We start from the raw sequence: 20,421 nt of genomic DNA, 5'->3' as shown, positions 1-20,421 counted from the left end.
ATTTTAATCTGAAGGATTGTTGTCCAAAACAGTGGGAGAAATTACTTTCCCTTCAAGGATAGTGTCATGACATCTTTAAATTGCATAGTAGAATAGGCAGGCAAGATTTCAGTTTTAATGTCACATCCAAAATAATCCTTGCATTTGTTATAGCACCTTTCACATCAAAAGGACATTTCAAAGCACTTACAGGATATACTCCTAAAATATAGTGACTGTAACATGTGGTTACTGTATTTTGAAGGCGAACGTGGCAGTCAGTTTGCACACAGCAATGTATCATACATCCATGGAGTGGCAGACCAATTTTATTTGTGGATTGTTAGCTTGGACACCAAGAGAAATACCCTTCTCTTTTGGTATAATCCCATGGCATTTTGAACATCCATCTGAACAGGCAGATAGAACTCTGTTTAATATCTCATCTGAAGGACAACACGTCCAGAAATTTAGCACCCCCCAGCACTGCACTGAAGTGTCATAGTTGAGATTTGTCAGTTCAAAGTTCCAGCATGGGCCTTGAGCCCACACCTTCTGACCCAAGAGGCAAAAGTTCAATCAGTTGAACCAAGATGACAGTCTACTATCAGATTAAGGATTGGCAGGTCACAATCTCATCCTTCAGTTGATCTGCCCAGTCTTATTTAACCACTACAGTATAAGTTGAGTCCGTTATTGCTATGTAGTTGTATGCTTCCGTATTTTGGAGGCCATCACACTTCCTTTTATGTGACATTATCCTGCCTCAAGAGGAATTTGAAGTTGGATGATAGAGACAATAGAATGTGATGAAATTTACACCACAAGAATATTTGGGGAATAAAAAATAATTTAAAGGGAGAATTTGATTTGTTTTATATGATATTTGGACTTATTGTGTAGTAGTTCGGTAACTAAGAGATGGATATTAACTGCCAGTTCTCTCTTGCTGAGCTGTGTACAATGCTTGTTACTTTGATTCTGTTTATAACAAAATTTCAAATTAGATGCAAAATGTATATCTAAATGGTCTACTAAGTTAGATAACTCTGGTTTGAAAGTGATTAAAATTGTTGGTTAACAAGGGATGAAATATGTCATTGAATATTTCATAGTCTGATTTGAGTAGTAGACGAGAAGCCATAGAAAATGAAGTCCATACAACATTAATCTTTCCTCAAATAAAGTGTCAAACCTCTAAAGTTAAAATATATCATTGCAGAATTAGATGTTCGTAATTTGAGGTCATAAAGTGTAGTAATTGTTCCTGTGTCAGAAGCCTTGTCTCTTGCCAACCTGCACCGAATACTCTGGACTCAGGTAAGCAGGGTGCGTCCCTCCAGGGAGCGAGTATGCATTTTATTTCCAGATCAGGGAAATTCCTTGTGTAGGGGAGTTCTACATGTAGAACTCACAGTCTGATTTAGATACTCTTAAGCATGATTATGGATTTCCCCATGTAAAGGACAACTAGCTGGCCAGAAAAAATATATAGCACCTTTCATATCTGGAATAATCTCAAAGCACTTAAACACAGCTGATTGGGAGCCCCAGCAGGAGGGCGCGGGGGGAGGTGGGCTAGTGTCAAAAAATCCACTAATTTTTAAATTAATTTCCTTTTTAAGTCCCTGTGCCATATCTACTGAAGGAATTGGTAGCCATCTAGTGAAGTTTATCCTTAGCCTCCACCAGGTGGTGTAATTGGCTGCCACATTTCGTTCACCAAATATACAGTCAATTCACTTTACAGTATATTCTGTGAAGTGAGTTGAGACATCTAGACTTAATAAGGTGCTATATCAAGTGCAAGGATTATTATTATCATAATCTGATTTTGACTTTTGGGGAGGTCCTTAAGCCTGACATTTCTCATGACCTTAGCCTTAAGACCATTAAAATTAAAATTAAAACCAGCCTTTAAAATTTAAGACTAGCGCATTGGGCAAGTGCCGAATCTCTACCAAATTTCAGCAAGCCACAGTGCCTTCAAGACACAGTCGCTAGTCTGGCAAAGTGCTGACCACTGAATGAGCATCTCTTGAGAGTAACTTTGGTGATGAGATTTTACCGCTGTACAAAACGTTTAATTTTTCCCGACTCCTCCGTCCCCCCCGCATCCCCGCGTAGGTCATCTCCTCCAACCTTCACTGCGAGGAGATGCTGGATTTCCTTGAATCCAAAATCAAGGGAATCCGCTCCGCAGTCACTACCCCTCCAACTTTCACCCACCCCTTCCCTCCCAGACTCCGACTCCTACCCATCCTCCCCTAAACACCTTCGAACCCGTTTCCCCACCCTCTGTCACCAAACTCATCCTGTCCCTGAAACCCACCACCTGCTCCCTTAACCCCATCCCCACTCCACTCCTTATCTCTCAGCTCCACCTCCTTGCCCCACTTCTCACAGACATCATCAACCTGTCCCTCTCCTCTGGCTCTGTTCCCATTCCCCTAAAAACTGCCACCATTACTCCCACTTTGAAAAAACCCTCCCTTGATGCATTGCAGCTATCAAGCTACCGGCCCATCTCCAACCTCCCCTTCGTGTCCAAGATCCTTGAAAGAGTTGTCGCCTCCCAGCTGCGCTCTTTCCTCCCTACCCATGCATTATTTGAACCCCTTCAGTCGGGTTTCCGTGCTGCCCATAGTACAGAAACTGCCCTGGTCAAGGTCACCAATGACATCCTGACCATCTGTGACCAGGGCTCCCTCTGCCTCCTCGTCCTCCTCGACCTATCGGAAGCATTCAATACGGTCGACCACACTATCCTCCTCCACCGCTTGTCCTCCCACCTCAACCTTCAAGGCCCTGTCCTTGAGTGGTTTAGGTCGTACCTCTCCCACCGTCTTCATTTTGCTTCCACAAACAGCTTTTCCTCCACCCCCCGCACTGTCTCGTGTAGTGTCCCTCAAGGCTCTGTCCTCGGTCCCCTCCTCTTCACCCTCTATATGCTCCCCCTTGGTGACATCATCCGCAGACATGGGGTTAACTTCCACATGTATGCGGATGACACCCAACTCTATCTTTCCTTCTCTACCCTCAACTCCACGACCACCGATGTCCTGACAGCTGCCTGTCCGACATCGAGTCCTGGACGAGAGGCAACTTTCTTCAGCTCAACGTGCGCAAAACTGAGGCCCTCCTGATTGGCTCACGTGAGCGCCTCCGCACCTCAGGCGCTGACAGCATCAGCATCCAAGGCTGCACTCTCCACCTCTCAAAGCCAGTCAGGAACCTCGGGGTTCTGTTCGACCCTGAGCTGTCCTTTCTCCCTCATATCCGCGCCACAACTGGCATCGCCTTCCATCACCTCCGGAACATCGCCAGACTACGGCACTACCTCACCCCTCACGCTGCTGAAACCCTGGTCCACGCCTTTATCACCTCAAGGCTGGACTATGGGAACTCTCTCCTCGCCGGCCTTCCCGGCACCTCCCTCCACAAGCTGCAGGTCATTCAGAACTCTGCAGCTCGTGTACTGTCCCGCACCAGGCTTCGGGACCACATCACTCCCACCCTCGCTCGCCTCCACTGGCTCCCCATCCCCCAGAGGATTGATTTCAAGATCCTCATCCTCACCTACAAGGCCATTCACGGCCTTGCTCCCTCCTACCTTTCCGACCTACTATCCCCCTACTTACCTGCCCGTACCCTCCGTTCCTTTGGCTCCAGTCTGCTCCACATCCCCCGCCCTAACCACCCTACCATCGGTGGCCGGGCCTTCAGCCTCTCAGCCCCTAGGCTCTGGAACTCTATCCCCCAGTGCCTTCGCCGCCTCCTCCCTTTCCTCCTTCAAGGCCGGTCTCAAGACCTTTCTCTTTGACCGTGCCTTCAGCTCCCCTCTCGACCCTCTAACCCCTCCTCGCTCCCTCCCTTCCTTCCCCTCACCCTGACCATTTCCCCCCTGCTCGGGTCCTGACTCAACTGTCCAGCGCCTTGGGACGTCCTCTTGATGTGAAAGGAGCTCTATAAATGAAATCTTGTTGTTGTTGTTAATAAGAATCAGGAACAAAAATCTAAATTAAATTAGTTTATTACTTTACACAGCTTACAGAGGAGATAGCAAAGTCTCAGTGAATCTTTAAAAGCCATGAATAAACATGTCTACAAATATACATGTATTCAGACCTGTGCGGTATTTGGCAATATCAGTTTTGAATTTGTATATTAAAAAGTACGCTGTTTGATAAGGAACTTATTTCATTAATTAAAATTAACTCAAATGAGTGTGGAAGATCTTTCGAAAAGGTGGAATAAGTTCTGTTTCTCACCATTTCCCATTTATTTTACTTCTGATTGCTAAAAAAAAACTATTTATGCAATGACATTATACAATACAGGTAACTATGAGATTTACCCTTATTAAGTTGGAGGGAAAAGATATTTTAGCAAACAGCAAAAACATCTGATTCTGGAATACTGTTCTATGGAATTAATACATCTGTTACTTAAATATCTATGGAGAAGTTGCCTATGAAACAGGAAGCAGAAGAACAGGTACATCGAGGGGAAAGTTTATGTGGTGAGGTGAGCAACTATGAAACTTTTTGATTCAAGAAAACATTTTTTAAAAATGGAATGGGTAATGCTTTATTAAATTGGGAAAACGGTAACATTTCTTTAAATGAAGACTATAAAAAATATATATATACAGTATACACAATTTATAGGTAAATGAGAGGTTTGATTCTAAATACACTAAATATACAAAGGTGAAGCTAGGATGTTGCTTTAGTAAAAAATGTATTTGTTTCTCTTATTCATCTAACCAAAAGCACTGCATCCGGAGCAATATGGTAGAATGTGTTTACACACCTCACCTAGTCACTAACTTTTAATTAACCACTGATTCTGGATTAACAATGGCTTCTATGTATATAAGTGCCCTCTCTCACATATCTGTAATATCTGTAACATTTTCCTACAGGTAGGAAGCAGGTTTAGTTCAAGATAAACGCTTGAGACAAGTTTAGAGAGGAGCTTTTTGGTTACATATATAAGGTCTTTGCCTTCATTTACATCTGACATAAAGCTATTTTTGTTTAATCCATCCTTCTTTCAGTGAACTTGGATAGAAACCAATCGCACAGAAAGAATAAAAAGATCATTATCGCTAAGGTTTCCACTAGGCAGAAGCAGTTAAAGACAACTCTGGCCGCTCACTATTTCAGCTCATTTCACCAGAACCTGAATGCAGTTGATTTGGTTTGATGTGGTTGTGGGAAGATACATATTATCTCCCACCTATTACAGATTAACCACAAGTCCATTAATAAAGCACCTCAACAACTCCCAGTGAATATCCTTTTAGACCTGGGTGCAAGCAGTTTATCTTAATAAAATATTGTTGCATTTTGATTGTGTGGCATACAAATACTGCCAACTGAGTCTGTATCCACCAGTATCTAATTGTGGAAAATAATTCAGACAGAGAGAGTTATGTGAATTCTCTAAGGAATTCTGCAGAATAATGTGGGAATGGATTTGTGTTAAGAAGCATTACTAAATCCCTGTTTGTAATGATTGGTGGCCCTTTGCACCACTTCTTAAACATTTTTTCTCCTTTCTTGCCTGCTTTCTTTCAATTGATCTCCACAAATTTATCCCTCACTATTATCAATGTGATCTCTGCTTGGATCGTTCTTCTAAGAGTTTCCTCTGTCAAGCTAGCTAAAAGTAGCAATCTTTTCATTACTTGTTTATCATGGGACGAAAGAAATAGAAAAGATATTATGTTTAGCAGTCAGTGCCTGGTAGATCCTGCTGATTGAAAGATCATTGTTAAATATTAAACATTTTTAAAAACCTGCTTTCATTTGAATTTGTACAGAATATCTCACATGAGATCAGAGGCATTCATACACTTTTTTTTTAAAAATGTTGTTTTGTTCATCAATGTGAGAAAAGTTGTTGCTCAAAAACACAACCATTCCTCTCAGTGCCTGTAGTCTGTATTAAGCACTCTCAGTAGAATTATAGTAGGCCGCTTCCACTTTGCTCAAAATATGCCGTAACAAATTATGAATCATCACATAAACCAAAATATTTCATTCACTTTCACCTTTTGCCACCATGTTTAATGCTTCAACATTTTTGGCCAGGTCTCCCATCCTACCATCAGTGGCCGGGCTTTCAGCCTCTCTGCCCCCACTCTTTGAAACTCCATCCCACAATCCCCTCACCTTGCTCCCTCTTTTGCCTCCTTCAAGGCACGACTCAAGACCCTCCTTTTTTGAGCATGCCTTCAGCCGCCCTCCTACCCCCTCTGTCCTCCCTCATCCCAACCCTGCCCCCCACCCCCACCTTGACTGTTCAGCACCTTGGGAGGCTCTCCCGACGTGAAAGGCGCTTTACAAAGGTAATTTTGTTGTTGCTGGCTGGAGTCCATCTGGGAGCCGGTTTTTACATAAACGCTCCTTTATGGGATAATTATGAGTATTATTTTCAGTAACAAAATGCCAGAACAATGGTCTCCCCAGTTATCACTGGAATGTATTTTGGGAGAGAATGAATAATGCCCCAAAATGATTGCTTTCAAGATGTCTCCAATGAGCAATTTTGATGCATTTTACTCACCCTTTAAAATTAGCTCTCTCCCTATTTGATATTAAAGAATCTGACTGTTAAGTAGCAAACTTTGACCTTTGGTGTATCCTCAAAAAAATTCCAAACTGCATTTTTTGTGTTGTTTCCTTCTTTTTTAAAAAAAAAACAGCTGTCCCTAAGGCTTTGTAGAAGTGAGACTGTGAGTCAGAGGTAGATTTGTGCTGCAGATTTATTCCTGGGTGAAGACTAACCAAACATATTCACCTTCCTGGAATGTTTTCATCCAGCAAAAGAAAGGAAATTTTCATTTCATCAGTCTGGCTGGATTAGAACCAAGGTTCAAAATATGCTGGAATAAGATTTTGGTCTATTTGGCTTTACTCTAATATCAATATATTTTGAAAAATGTTAGTGATCTAAAAATAATTGTTTTAAGAAATTATAAAAAAAAGTCTAAATTGGGCTGATATACTCTGATATACTCTGAATTGCTTTAGACAAATGCATGTAAGGAATTCAAGTACTTTCACTTCTTGTCATATCTCTCTGGAATCGTTCACTAATTAAACTCAGTACAGTTCTTCTGACTCTCTTTGAGAGCAGAAAGTACATTATTGGATCCAGGCAACTGTTGAAAGCAGAAAACAGGAGCGATATCTCATTTATTTTATTCACCGTGTTTTTCCAGTAACAACTTGTTTCTTGTAACTGAGCTGCTATGTAAAAGAACCGGAAAATATGATAGGGAACAAAACACACGCTGAAAATGAAAAGAACGATGAATGTTTTTCTTGCAGCTCTTCTGTGAATCTTGTTGTTAGAAAAACCAACTCTTTCCTTGCCGAGTTTACACAGTTTCCTAGCAATCTTTCCATATGAAAGAACGAGGAAAAAGAATACGATCCAAAAACCGAACACAATGATGAGATTGATGTAGGTTCTAAAATTCTTTCTGTATCTGAAATGAAAGCATTTAGAATTGTCTAGCGAATTATCTTTTTTTTTATTCACAACCATCGGTATAACGACCAGAATTGAGATAACCCAGATCACACCACAGATGATACTGCTTCCAGTGACCCCCTGTAATTTGAAGTGCTGTAGTGGCCTTGTGATTTTCAAGTACCGATCCACACTAATGAGGCCCAGCAGTGTAATGCTGATATACATATTCATGTAAAATATATTTCCTACTAATCCACAGAAACTTTTTCCTAGCATCCACACATTTTGATTTGCGTGATACGCTATTCTGAACGGGAGGCAGATGATCAGGAGAAGGTCTGCAATGGCCATGTTGATCAGGTACACCTGAATGGAATTTTTCTTGCCACGAATGAAGAGGAATATAAACAGTGCTGAAATATTGCTCGTCAGCCCGGTTAGAAAAATCAAGCTGTATGCCGTAGGTAAAAGAACAATCAGAAAGTCTTCACTTATGGTACAGTTTGAACCATCTGTTGCATTTCCATGCATTGTAAAGGCATTTACTGATTTGCTCCCATTTGCTGATTGTAAATAATTCATTGGTAGACACAGTCGGTAATTCTTTATTTTCTGGCTTTTACTTCTGGAATAAATTAGAATCTCAATTAATATATTTATATTACAATAAAGCTATCATCAATAAGGCGCCAATATTATTACATAAAGCAAAGTAGCAAAAATAATAATGTACTGGTTGAAGTCTATTTCAGTCACACTGCAGATAATAATAACAAATAATAGTGTTTATATTTGGTATCGCGGATATACATCCCAAAGGGCTTCACAGAATATACTGTGAAGTGGACCCGACTGCATTTTGTGGGTGACTGCGGCAGCCAATTTCCATACAGCAATGTCTCAAAAACAGCCATGAAGTGAAGATTGGTAAATGATTGACTATATAAAACAGTTATACTGTTTATCACTGCACATCCATAATCATATTCTCTGGTTTTCTCCATCACTTTTATTTCTCTCTTTTTCCCCTCCACCAATCATCTCAATTTCACAAATTTCTCGTACATTTCCACTCTGATTTTCCTTTGACTTTCTGAATATCTAATTTCTGCACTGTCTCTCTAAATGGTCATTTTGGATTGTAGGCAAAATGTTGGTCAAATTTATTAATTAACAAATTAACAAACAAATTTTACAGGAAGGCGAAGTAAGAATCAATAACCAAACCACTGTGGGTTTCTTGTGCCCCCTTGTGGGTCTAATTTTGTACAGACTGTTCAAAAGTGGTGCCTATTGGCTTATCCAAAGGTATCATAAAAACAGTGGGTTAAGAGAAATAGACTATTAAATCCAAACATCGAGACTGCTGTCTATCATCTGATATCTTCATTTATTTCCACATATATTTGTGAATCTGATGCATTGCAACCCGAGTGAAAATCTGTCTTCTATCAGTGAGCAAGTTAAAACTGCTGTCTTTTTGTCTCTACTCAGTTTATTTTCTTGGTTTATTGTGTTACGCAGGCTATTTAAAAAATGGGAAGGAATGTGTGCCCGAGCTACAGACAGGAAGATGGTGGTAATGCTCTCATGCATTTCATGCTAGATATATTGCTTACTGGGAAGCTCGTAGGGCGTCCCTAATACCTACCACCCCTAGTAAACCTGCGCTGGTTGGCTGCCAAACGACTGACTAGTGGGGGGGGGGGGGGGGGGGGTTGGTGATAAGCTTGGTCTGTGGCTCCAAGGTGACATGCTTGGCAACGGAATATCAGAATCGAGCCAGCCTTTTGTGGCAGTCTCTATATCTAGTTCCTGAGCCATGCGGGTCCACAGTACTCCAGGGCACTGCTGATACAATACAATACAAAATTACTGTAGGTTAGCACCTTTCAAATTGAGAGGATGTCCCAAGGTGCTGGACAGTAAGGGATTTGGATCTGAGGAAGTGGGGGTAGGATCAGGGAGGGTGGGGGGCAGGGAGGGTAGGAGGGTGGTTGAAGGCGCAGTTGAAGAGGAGAATCTTGACAGCACAGTCATTGTGGCTTATCAGCAGGACCTGGAAGGGCTGACCAGTCACTGGGGCAGGATGTCATTCCACTCAGCTCCTCTACAAGGCAAACTCTCACGTAGAATGAAAGCAGAGCTTTGGAGATATAAGTAGTTTATGTAAAATTCCTAAACTTTCTCTCCGAACTATTATGTGTGCTTGTCTTAATTAAATTGCTTGTTTGAATGATTTGCAACGCTCCAATTATGACTTATTTTGGTGACTATTGCTTATATTTGTATACATTTATTTTAAAGTAGAAATCCTTTCTTTCATCTATTTCATGTTTTTTCCGCTCTATCTCTCTCTTCCTCCACCCCCACCTCAATTTTTGGACCATTCGGCCCATTCCCAACCATGTCTGCAGTCTGTCTATGATTACAGTGGTGAGACATCACCTTGTTGACGAGTATCAACAAGATAATAATAATCCCTCCAAAAAAACCAAAAAACAATAATAAAAAAAAATTGGTCATTTTCAATCTACGACTGTTTGTGGGACATTGCTGTGCGCAATTGGCTGCCGCGTTCGCCCACAAATATACAGTCAATTCACTTTACAGTGTGTTCTGTGAAGCGCTTTGGGACGTCCTCCCGACGTGAAAAGCGCTATATCAAATGCAAGGATTATTATTATTATATTATTATTATTGTACCGGCTCTTTGAAAAGAGTTATCCAAATCAATCCCACTCCCCCGCTCTCTCCCCACAGCCCTGGAAACTTATCCTCCCCAAATAATTATCTACTTCTCTCTTAAAAGTTATTATTGAATGTTTAATAAAGGTTTACCCTCACATTATGATTAAAGGTTGTGGATAATCTGAGATTTGAATGTCATCAGACAACTATTTTTTATCACGTACTACTGTTTTTTTCCCCTGCTCACTCATTGTGGCAATGAAAAATTACTGAAGTATTAATTACAGTAAGAAAAAATTCTATAGAGCCAGCAATCATGTGGATAAATATGCCACCTATGCAAGAGTAAGCAATAGAAAATAGAATGGTGCATCAAGGCAGCAATAGGTTCGCTACAATTGACCGCAGTGCCTCGTTTGATCACTATCTCTACATCCATTAAAAATTTTCCATGTGGATACTGGATCAATACTGGATTTGGCATTTATCCTTCTCTTCCCCCCCCCCCCCCAGAAAGGGCCATGATAATAATAATAATCCTTTAATTTGATATAGTGCCTTATCTTGCGTTCGAATCATTTCGAAGCACTCCACAGGATTTTACTGTGAAGGACAGTGACTGTGTAATTGTAGGCAAACACAACACCCAATTTGTGCGTAGATCATACACCATGAAAAAGAGTCAAAAACAACTGAAAGAAGAGGATGGAAGAAGATTAAAGGTTAAATTTGGCAAGAAAAATAATTGAAATAATTCTCAACAGTAGCTGAGTACCAATTATGTGACCGTTTGAAATACAAATAATTTTACTAAACGCTCCTTTGCTTTCTCCTTATTGCATTCATTTGTAATGAGTACAGCATATTGCAACAAAATGTTAAATATCCACATTTGAGAAACTATTATAATGATATTAGTCTTATGCTAAACGGTTGAGAAACAAATTTGTAGAAAGTCTTTAAACGTTTTGTTCTTGAAAATTCATACAGTTCATCACTTACCTATAAAGAATACGTCTAATTTTTGCATATGTAGGGGTTGCTGGTTACCAACTGAATACAAATTGAATTTTGTTTTGCTTTCCTCCAATGTACATAAAGTCCTGAACTTCAGTGAAGAGAGCCCCAGTTCCAAAAGATCTCCTTTACTTCAGAAAGATTCGACTGCAATCTCTTCCTCTTTTCAGTAAAGATGAAATGGATGTGGGTTTCCTTTCTGCAACAGTTTCTGCTGGCGTAAACATTTAGCTATTTGCAGCTGTTTCCTTGTAGCCACTGAAAGATACGTGGTTCATTAGTGTTATTTTATACAATTTGTTGAGGTTAATAATAATAATAATCCCTGCATTTGATATAGTGCTTTTCACGTCTTCTAGACATCTCAAAGTGCTTCACAGAATACGCTGTAAAGTGAACCGATTGTATATTTGACAGGTTATTGGATATTGTAAGTCAAAAAGTGCCTCAATCCATTCTTCACCCATTGGTAGAGGTTGTTAACCTTTATCAAACCCGCCAAAAAAATTCAAACATTAAACTTGGAACAAAGAGACTATTTACAACAACAACAACAAGATTGCATTTGTATAGCGCCTTTCATGTTGGGAGGATGTCCCAAGGCGCTGGACAGTGTACAGCATTTCAGACCCAAGCTGGGGTCAGGGGGGAGAAGGGGGGGTGGCCAATGGCATGGTCGAAGAGGAGGGTCTTGAGGCAGGACTTGAAGGAGGCCATGGAAGGGGCGAGGCGGAGTGATTGGGGGATGGAATTCCAGAGGTTGGGGGCAGATTGGCTCCCGCCAATGATGGGGCGGCTGGGTCGGGGGACGTGGAGCCGGCTGAGAGGAGGGAGCGGCCGGGTTGGTAGGGGGTTAGGAGGTCGCAGAGGTAGGGTGGGGCGAGACCATAGAGGGCTTTGTAGGTGAGGACCAGGATTTTGAACTGGATCCTCTGAAGGATAGGAAGCCAATGGAGTCGGGCGAGAATGGTGGAGATGGGGTCACGGAGTTGGTGCGGGAGAGGACACGGGCTGCAGAGTTCTGGATTATCTGCAGCCTGTGGAGAGAGGAGTTGGTAAGGCTGACAAGCAGGGAGTTTGCATAGTTAAGCCTGGAGGTGATGAAGGCATGAACAAGAGTTTCAGCGGCCTGAGGGATGAGGTAGTGGCGGAGTCAGGCGATGTTACGGAGGTGATGGAAGGCAGAGCAGATCATAGCTTGGATGTGGGGATCGGGGAGGGTGGAGAGCAGGGGGAGAAGGAGGATGACCAAAGGCACGGTCAACGAGGAGGGTTTTGAGACGGGTCTTGAAGGAGAAGGGAGGGGGTGAGGTGGGGGCACTGCGGCATGGAGTTCCAGAGAGTGGGGAAGAGTGTCCGAAGGCCCGCCTGCCAATGGTGAGGCGGAGGAACATGAAGCAGGCCAGAGCCCGCTGAGTGGAGGAAGCAGGCAGGGTGGTAGGGGGTTAGAAAGTCGCAGAGCTAGGGGGGAGCAAGGCCGTTGAGGACCAGGATCTTGAACTGTATCTTCTGTGTGATGGGAAGCCAGTGGAGTCGGGCGAGTGATGGGGCGTGAGAGGTTTGCGGAGCCTGGTGCGGGGGAGGACACGGGCTGCAGAGGTCTGGATGATCTGCAGCCTATGGAGGGAGGAGTTGGGGAGGCCGACAAGCAGGGAGTTTGTGTAGTCAAGCCTGAATGTCATGATTGTGTGTATGAGGGTCTCGGCGGCCTGCGGTGTGAGACAGTGGCGGAGCCGGGCGACACAGGGACCCATTCAGAAACACACACATATATAGAAGTGAGACACGCAGAAAGACAGACACTCACAAACACACACACAGCAATCACAACAGTGGGGCGTCCGAGTGAAGCCCATTTGCCTCTTGTGCCACACCACACGTTGGTTCCAGAGCCACTCCACCCACAGTGACTTCAGGTAACCAGCGGGCCAGAAACTTCATTTAGAGCGGGTTTGTAGTGAATGAGGTTGTAGATTCCACGGAAAAAGTGCAGCCACACTTTCCTGTTGGCCCGGGTTAGAACCTTCAGAAGGAAGTGATAGAAAATCTAAATCATTGACAAACTGGTGTGAAATGGTAAAAGTGTTACCTATTCAGCTTCTAACTGACAACTGGGTTTCACATAAAAATTGTGCAGGGTGTGTTGGTGTACGTCCTCCTGGCCAAAGCCCTCTGGAGGACTCGTGCCTACATAGTCACCCCGGATATAGTCACTGAACTCTTTTCCCTTGGAGTGACAATATACCAGGAGTTTACGGTATACATTTACCTTATTCTAAATGTCTATAATACTGTTTCTCTTTTCAGCAAATCAAGTCAAACTTAATTGAATTTTTTTTATTACTTGGTACCTCAAAGCCTTTGATTGTTTGGAATTCTTGGAGCGCTTGTATTTTAATGACTTTGCTACGGTATACCTACCAGGACTATACACCTTGTTGCTGAATTGGCCTTACTAGTGCTTGGTGCAGAATTAGTATAACTCACTCTGACTAGTAATTCAGTGATCACCAAATGATTCCCAGTGTTTAATGTTTTCAACAGTTACTTTACATTACTTCACAGATATTTTGAGTCTGATCAAGACTATACCTAAATCCTAAAACCTAAATTCTTTTCCCTAGCTACCTTCGAATTCAAGATCCTTATTCTCACCTACAAGGCCATTCACGGCCTTGCTCCCTCCTACCTCTCCGACCTACTATCACCCGACTTACCTGCCCGTACCCTCCGTTCCACTGACTCCGGTCTGCTCCACATCCCCCGACCCAACCGCCCTACCATCGGTGGCCGGGCCTTCAGCCTCTTAGCCCCCAGGCTCTGGAACTCCATCCCCCAGTGCCTTCGCCTTGCTTCCTCCCTTTCCTCCTTCAAGGCCGGTCTCAAGACCTTTCTCTTTGACCGTGCCTTCAGCTCCCCTCTCGACTCTCTACCCCCTCCTCGCTCCCTCCCTTCCCTCCGACCATTTCCCCCCTACTCGGGTCCTGACCCAACTGTCCAGCACCTTGGGACGTCCTCTCTACGTGAAAGGCGCTCTATAAATGACATCTTGTTGTTGTTGTTGTTCCCAAATTATCACCCTTTCTTTCCATACATTGGAAGCTCTCAAAGCCCACCACAGCCTTGCTCCTTCCTGCCTCTGTGACCTGCTAATTCCATATCAACCTGTCCTCTCCCTTCACTCAGTAGGCTTCGGCCTGCTCCATGTCCCCCATCCGGCACGCCCCACCATCAGTGATTGGGCCTTCAGCCTCTCTGCCTGCACTCTTTGGAACTCCATCCCGCAGCCCCTTCGCCTCGCTCCCTCCCTTGCCTCCTTCAAGGCACGTCTCATACCCTCCACTTTGACCACACCTTCAGCCACCTTTCTACCCCTATCCTCCCGCCCTGCACCACTCCTGATTCCGACCCCTGCTCGGGTCCAAATCCCTGACTGTCCAGCCCCTTGGTTGTTGTTGTAGTACATGTCTTGCTGCAGTATTTACTTCCCCTAAATGCATCAGATATATCCATTTCATTTTCAGCCATTATACCTGTACCTAACTGGTTCAGATCCTTCTGAATACTATCAATTGTATTTTTATTTTTCACCTGGCTACACACCATGTTGCCATTTGAAATTGTTAAAATACCGCACTATAAATCCTATCTCCATATCAGTCACGTGTGCAGCAGTAAAATATATTTTCCGCTCCTCTCTACCCCTCTCCCAAAGGTGTTTGATTTCAGTTTCCTCCAACTGGAGTATTGTTTATCAGTTTGTCACCTTTTAGTGCTTTGCCCAAGTAGTTATTACTCATATAAGCCTTGTTTTTGAGTGTCGCCAAAATATTTAACCACAAAAGGCTCAATCTTATCCTCACCTGGCAACTACAATAGCATTTCCATTGATAAGAAATAGGAACCCTGGCTGGTGTTCACTGTCTCTATAATACAGCCATGACAGTCTTCCAAGTCTGAACTAAAATCTGGCCTGTTAAAGCCATTTTTAGCAAATGAAAGACATTTTTCCCAACTTGTTCTCAATTCTAAAATTAATAGTAATCGTTGCATCTGATGTAGCATCTTTCACGTCAGCAGGACATCTCAAAGCGCTTAAAAGGATGTACTATAAAGTGGAATGACTGTGTACTTGTAGGCAAATGTAGCAGCCCGTTTGCACAGCAATGTCCCATAAACGGATCAAAGATTGGGTTAGATTAGACAGAAGTCATGTTAGTAAATATAAAAACACAGGATTGACAGACAGGATTGTTGAAATCCAGACTTTTGATACTGTCTCCGAATTATTCTTTCTCAAAACCATGGAAATCCTTACCTGTCTATCCTCCCTTCTTCCTACAATCTACAAACTTTAAAAATATAAGATTACCATGGACAGAAACCAATAATAATAATCCTTGCAATTGATATAGTGCCTTATTACGTCTTCAAGACGTCTCAATGCGCTTCACAGAACCAAGGTCAAATAAATTATGTAGTTCCTTTGCCAAGATCACAATATGTTCATGTTACTGTTCCCTAATGATGCTTCCCTAATGATACTTTCCCTAATGACCTTAATAGGCAGGGCTGATCAGCCTCACCTGAAGGATGTCCACTTTATGATCAGTAGGCTATGAAAATAGAACTGCAATTCGGAGAAGCTGTTTATGCAGTGTCCTAACTATCGTGGAGTCCTGTAGCTCAGTGGTTAGAGCACTCGCTTTGCAAGCGAGAGACCTGAGTTCAATTCCAGGCAGGGCGAAACCTTGGGCAAGTTTCCTTACTCCACACGTCTAATAATAATCCCTCCAAAACCAAAAACAATAATAAATTGGTCATTTTCAATCTACGACTGTTTGTGGGACATTGCTGTGCGAAATTGGCTGCCGCGTTCGCCCATAAATATACAGTCAATTCACTTTACAGTGTGTTCTGTGAAGCGCTTTGGGACGTCCTTCCGACGTGAAAAGCGCTATATCAAATGCAAGGATTATTATTATGACATTGTCTGGGGAAAAGGAAAGGGAGAAGTGGAACAGATCACTGGAATCAGCAAATGTGATTGCAGAACCCAGTACAACCATAGGAAAACTAAATCAAGATGTCACAGGAAGAGGTGAAAGGAAGGAAAATATCTAACATGAAACAAAAACAGAAGTCACTGTGAACACTCAGCAGGTCAGGCAGGATCTATAGAGAAAGGAAAGTGACCCAATGTATCAGGTCCATGACCCTTCGACAGAACTGGAGTATGTTGGAAGGGAAGGCCTTTAAGGGCTAACAGAGATGGGGGAGGCAGGGCAAAGAAGGCAAAGGAGAAAATGGGGTAGAGGACAGGGGATGATGGGTTAAAGAGGTGTTAATGATGTAAAACAAGGGGGGGTGGCATACAACAAAACAGGGGAATAGAGGTGTTAATACTGCAAAACAAAGGGTAGTGAAATGCAACAAAATAGGCAGACCAGAGAGAGTAAAGGTATATCTACTATTAAAAATAATGTGTTCTGACAACAGACAAGTGGTGGTATGAACACAGGAAAGGGAAATGAGGTTGAAAGTGGAACAACTATCAGTTTGAAACATTCTCCCAGCTTTAGCACATCACTGATCTTGAAAGATAGGTGCCTCTTATTCTTTGTTGATCAGCAAATTCCCAATAATCAAGGAATCACTTGTTTGATATATTTATTTGCATTTCTGTAACTTTACATCTTGCCTGTTAAAGTTCAGTGTGAATACTAAAAACAATACTCAAAAAATACAGACTGGTTAAAGTGGTTTCAGTGGTATTAGAAAATGACTATTCCTGCCAGTAACTCTTCTGATGTATTTTCTTCTCTCTTAATGCTTCTCTTCTGATAGCAATGACTCACAACGTGATAGCAGTTCATAGGATCTCATAGCTGTCTGATACCTTACCCCAGCAGTCTCATATGATATTGTCGGGGGGTGCTGTGGGAGTCAGATCCAAACTCAATCTTGTTGTCTCCCAACATCTATACCCATGCCATTTCAGCAAGAGTTCCTGGAACCTCACTACCCCCACCTCAAGGCTACGGACACTGAGGCTAGTTAGAGTATCCCTGTTGCTACTCCGAATGTGACCAGCTGATTGAACAAAGATGCGGATCCAAACCGTGCACCACCTTGTTCATACACCAGCAATATCTCAGCCCATCCAAAAACCTTGCCAACCCAACCACTCCCTGGCCTGCTTCACGCCCTGTCTGACGCACCATTGCCAGTTTTGTGAAGTTGAAGATGATACAAATAAGGATTGGGTTTGAGATTTTGATCTCATAAATATCCTTTGTGAAGTATGAAGAGTTGATTGTGACACTTTCAAGTCCAGGATGAAAACATCTTCAGTAAAATGCATGAATGTCTACATGTGTACAGTGTATTACACCAAAGCCATTGTGAGATGAATTTCATGTTGCAAAATTACCTATTTAAATAAGAGCTTATTGATCAGAATCAACTTTGAATTGCCTTGTTTTGTCTTGGGATTTGCTTTGATATCGGATGAGACATTGCATTAGCTAAATGGCCTCCTGCACCCAATTCAAATACCTGTTGACAGTCAAGGTAAACATGTGAAGAATGGCCACTTGGAACGTCCCAGTACTAAAGGGATTACTTTTTGTTCAAAGTACTTCCTACGGAAATAGAAATAAAATTCTCCAATAATTTACTTGAATCACAAAATTCTCACTTGAAAATGCAGAGCTATTCTTGCACCATGCTACTCCATAGGAATCAAGGGAATCTAAAGGTCCAGAAAAGACCAATTCTGTCCTGATCAGCCATTCCCAAAGTATATACATAGGTAATATACATGCACAATCTCGCATATACCCCAATTGATTTTTACACTTAAATAGCCATCCAAATCTATTGAATATGCTGATGCAGTCGGCCTGGATCATATGCCTACATAGTCTATTCCAAACAGCTGTCTTCAGAAAATTAGTTTGGATGAAGATAAACCCTTCGGGCCGGAAAGTAGGTGTCTAAGAGCATATCTAAACTGGAATTTATCACTTTAGGCAAATAATTATTTTATACTCTTCTATTTCAAGAGGAAGCATTTTAAACAAAATAACTCAATTCAGATTTAAGAAGCCACTGAACAAGTCCATTTATTTTCTGGGTTTTGTGATTTCCATTCATGTATTAGTAGGCATTGACCCATATAAGCTGAAGAAGTCTCAGTTCCTTTTCTGTGAACAGTCTCCTGAGCGTGGTACTGATCATTCTGCAAAATAAATTTGTCATGATTCACATGTTTGTTTGCAGCATGTACTTCTCTTTTTTAAGACAAGACTCAACAAAATTTCTTAAGTGTTTAAAAGGGAAGGTTTGTGCATTTCAATTTGACAGTTAAAACAGAAAAAAGTACTCCCAATGAAAGCCTTTTTAGTGGCTTTAGACTCAAGAATTGACTGATACTATATACTCCTTATAAATATTCCTTTATAACAACTTTCCAAAGGGAATTAGATAGGTACTTGAAAAGGAAAAAATTGCAAGGATATGGGGAAAGAGCAGGGAGTAGGATTGATTGGGTAGATCTCCAAAGAGCTGGCACAGGCACGATGGGCCGAATGGCCTCCTTCTGTGCTGTAATATTCTATGGTTCTATGATAAGAAAAAGTTTTTAAAATTTTTGCCATAAGTGAGCAGTGTCCTAAAGACAGTAATCATATGTGCTACATGTTTCAAGCCCTGGGACATAAATGTGAGAATCTGCAGCTTCAAGCACTGTGTTTTTCATCTCAAAGGAATGGAAGAGAAGGTGGTGGTTCATAGAATCATAGAAATGTACAACACAGAACGAGGCCAATCAGCCCACCGAGTCTGCACCAGCTCTCAGAGCGAGGTGTTAATTGAATCCCAATGGCCTGCCTTATTTCCATACCTATTCAGGAATGGTGTGAAATCTTTCCATGTTCAAGCTTCTGAATTACTGTACGTGACAACCTAGATCGGAGGTTGGCTACCCAGTATGTATTTTTGTGGTGTATTTATAGGCAAATGCTTCAGGATATATCTACTTAGAGCTTTACTCAGGAAGTATTTTAAATGTGAGCTATGTTCATCTGGAAAACTATATGATTATAAATATATCAGAGAAATTATTGTCTAATTACTAGTCCCTGTGTACTCTTATCTATTTTATGTACTAAACCTGAGAGAGCCACTTTTTGCAGAATCATCTCTTCAAAGCTTGATTTATAATACAATTAAAATTAGTGGGAAGTGCCTTAATTCATCATGTATTGGAGTTAGACTTCTATGGTAGTACTAATGATGAGATTCTACATAAAACTTGTTCCACCTTGTTCTTGCCCATAGTTTTAACATGTATAACACAATGAAAAAGGACAAAGGTAATTAATGAACCTCCTTTATAACTTGTCATAATGTGGGAATTCCAATAATTATGGTCAGATGTTTGTACAAGTCAATAAAGTTTGTTGATTTGTGGGAAGTCTACTTCCTCCAAGATTGAGCTGTGTGAAACAGACTATCTGGGGAAGTGATGAAGGCAGACTGCTATTTAAGGAAGGATTAGTTAAATATTGTGAAGGGAGTTAATCGATTGATAGAAATTACTAAAAGGTGCCAATCCAGTAACGTCTAACTTTAATACTGCCAGGAAAATATCTATAAAGATGAATTGCCTATTTTATTTTTATACTAACTGTTTAGTTTTTTTTTACAGCCACATTGCGTGTTACTTGCCTCAAAGGAGAATTCAGCCCCTGTGAAACTTGGTGGGTTTGGAGTGGCCATTCAGCTTGGAGAGTCTGGTCTTGTTGCTGGAGGTAGGAATACTTTTCTTATTGATTGAATTAATTTTTATAGTTGGTGACACGGTATCAGGTGGACATGGTTCTCTACATAGTTAATTTCTGATGGCACGAAGATTAAGTGATGAGTGTGACCATCCCTTAAAGAAGATATGAAGAACATTTGAATATAAATCATCTCATGTGAATTAGGAAGGTATTCCAGAGGCCTGGAAGCAAAAACAAACAACAACTTGCACTTATATAGCGCCCTCCACGCAGGGTAGCAGTTCAAAGCACGTAACAGTGCTTATCTCTGAGGTGAATGGGGGGAGGTGGCCATAAGCAGATCTACCTGTACTTTCAGGTGGTACATGAATTGCGTGAAGAGAAAGTGAGGAAGAGATTCTTCATATGGAATAGTTATTGAGAGCAGATAAGAAAAAGCAATCATTTAAAATCA

At 41.8% G+C, this 20,421-nt stretch overlaps 2 protein-coding genes across 7 annotated transcripts in view; one reads left to right on the top strand and one right to left on the bottom strand.

Moving 5' to 3' along the window:
- The window catches only part of caska (calcium/calmodulin-dependent serine protein kinase a), a 301,664-nt gene that overhangs the window by 185,856 nt on the left and 95,387 nt on the right, over window positions 1-20,421 (top strand). For all 4 annotated transcript variants that reach the window (XM_007901662.2, XM_007901648.2, XM_007901656.2 and 1 more), the window contains exon 6: window positions 19,892-19,994. In XM_007901662.2, the coding sequence (XP_007899853.1) occupies window positions 19,892-19,994 (103 nt within the window). The remainder of the gene's footprint in view (window positions 1-19,891; window positions 19,995-20,421) is intronic.
- The window catches only part of LOC103183876 (probable G-protein coupled receptor 34), a 45,858-nt gene continuing 31,760 nt past the window's right edge, over window positions 6,324-20,421 (bottom strand). For 2 of the 3 annotated variants that reach the window (XM_007901607.2, XM_007901616.2), the window contains exons 3-4: window positions 11,164-11,436; window positions 6,324-8,095 (exon numbers count right to left, since the gene is read on the bottom strand). In XM_007901607.2, the coding sequence (XP_007899798.2) occupies window positions 7,042-8,052 (1,011 nt within the window). In that variant the 5' untranslated portion in view covers window positions 8,053-8,095; window positions 11,164-11,436 and the 3' untranslated portion in view covers window positions 6,324-7,041. Of the gene's footprint in view, window positions 8,096-11,163; window positions 11,437-20,041; window positions 20,120-20,421 lie in introns of those variants that run through there. The other variant, XR_488457.2, reaches the window with a different exon arrangement.

The sequence above is a fragment of the Callorhinchus milii genome, unplaced genomic scaffold, assembly GCF_018977255.1.
Source record: "Callorhinchus milii isolate IMCB2004 unplaced genomic scaffold, IMCB_Cmil_1.0 Scaffold4, whole genome shotgun sequence".
NCBI lineage: Eukaryota > Metazoa > Chordata > Chondrichthyes > Chimaeriformes > Callorhinchidae > Callorhinchus > Callorhinchus milii.
Note: the sequence above shows the minus strand (reverse complement) of the source record. Positions and strands in the feature narration are given on the sequence as shown.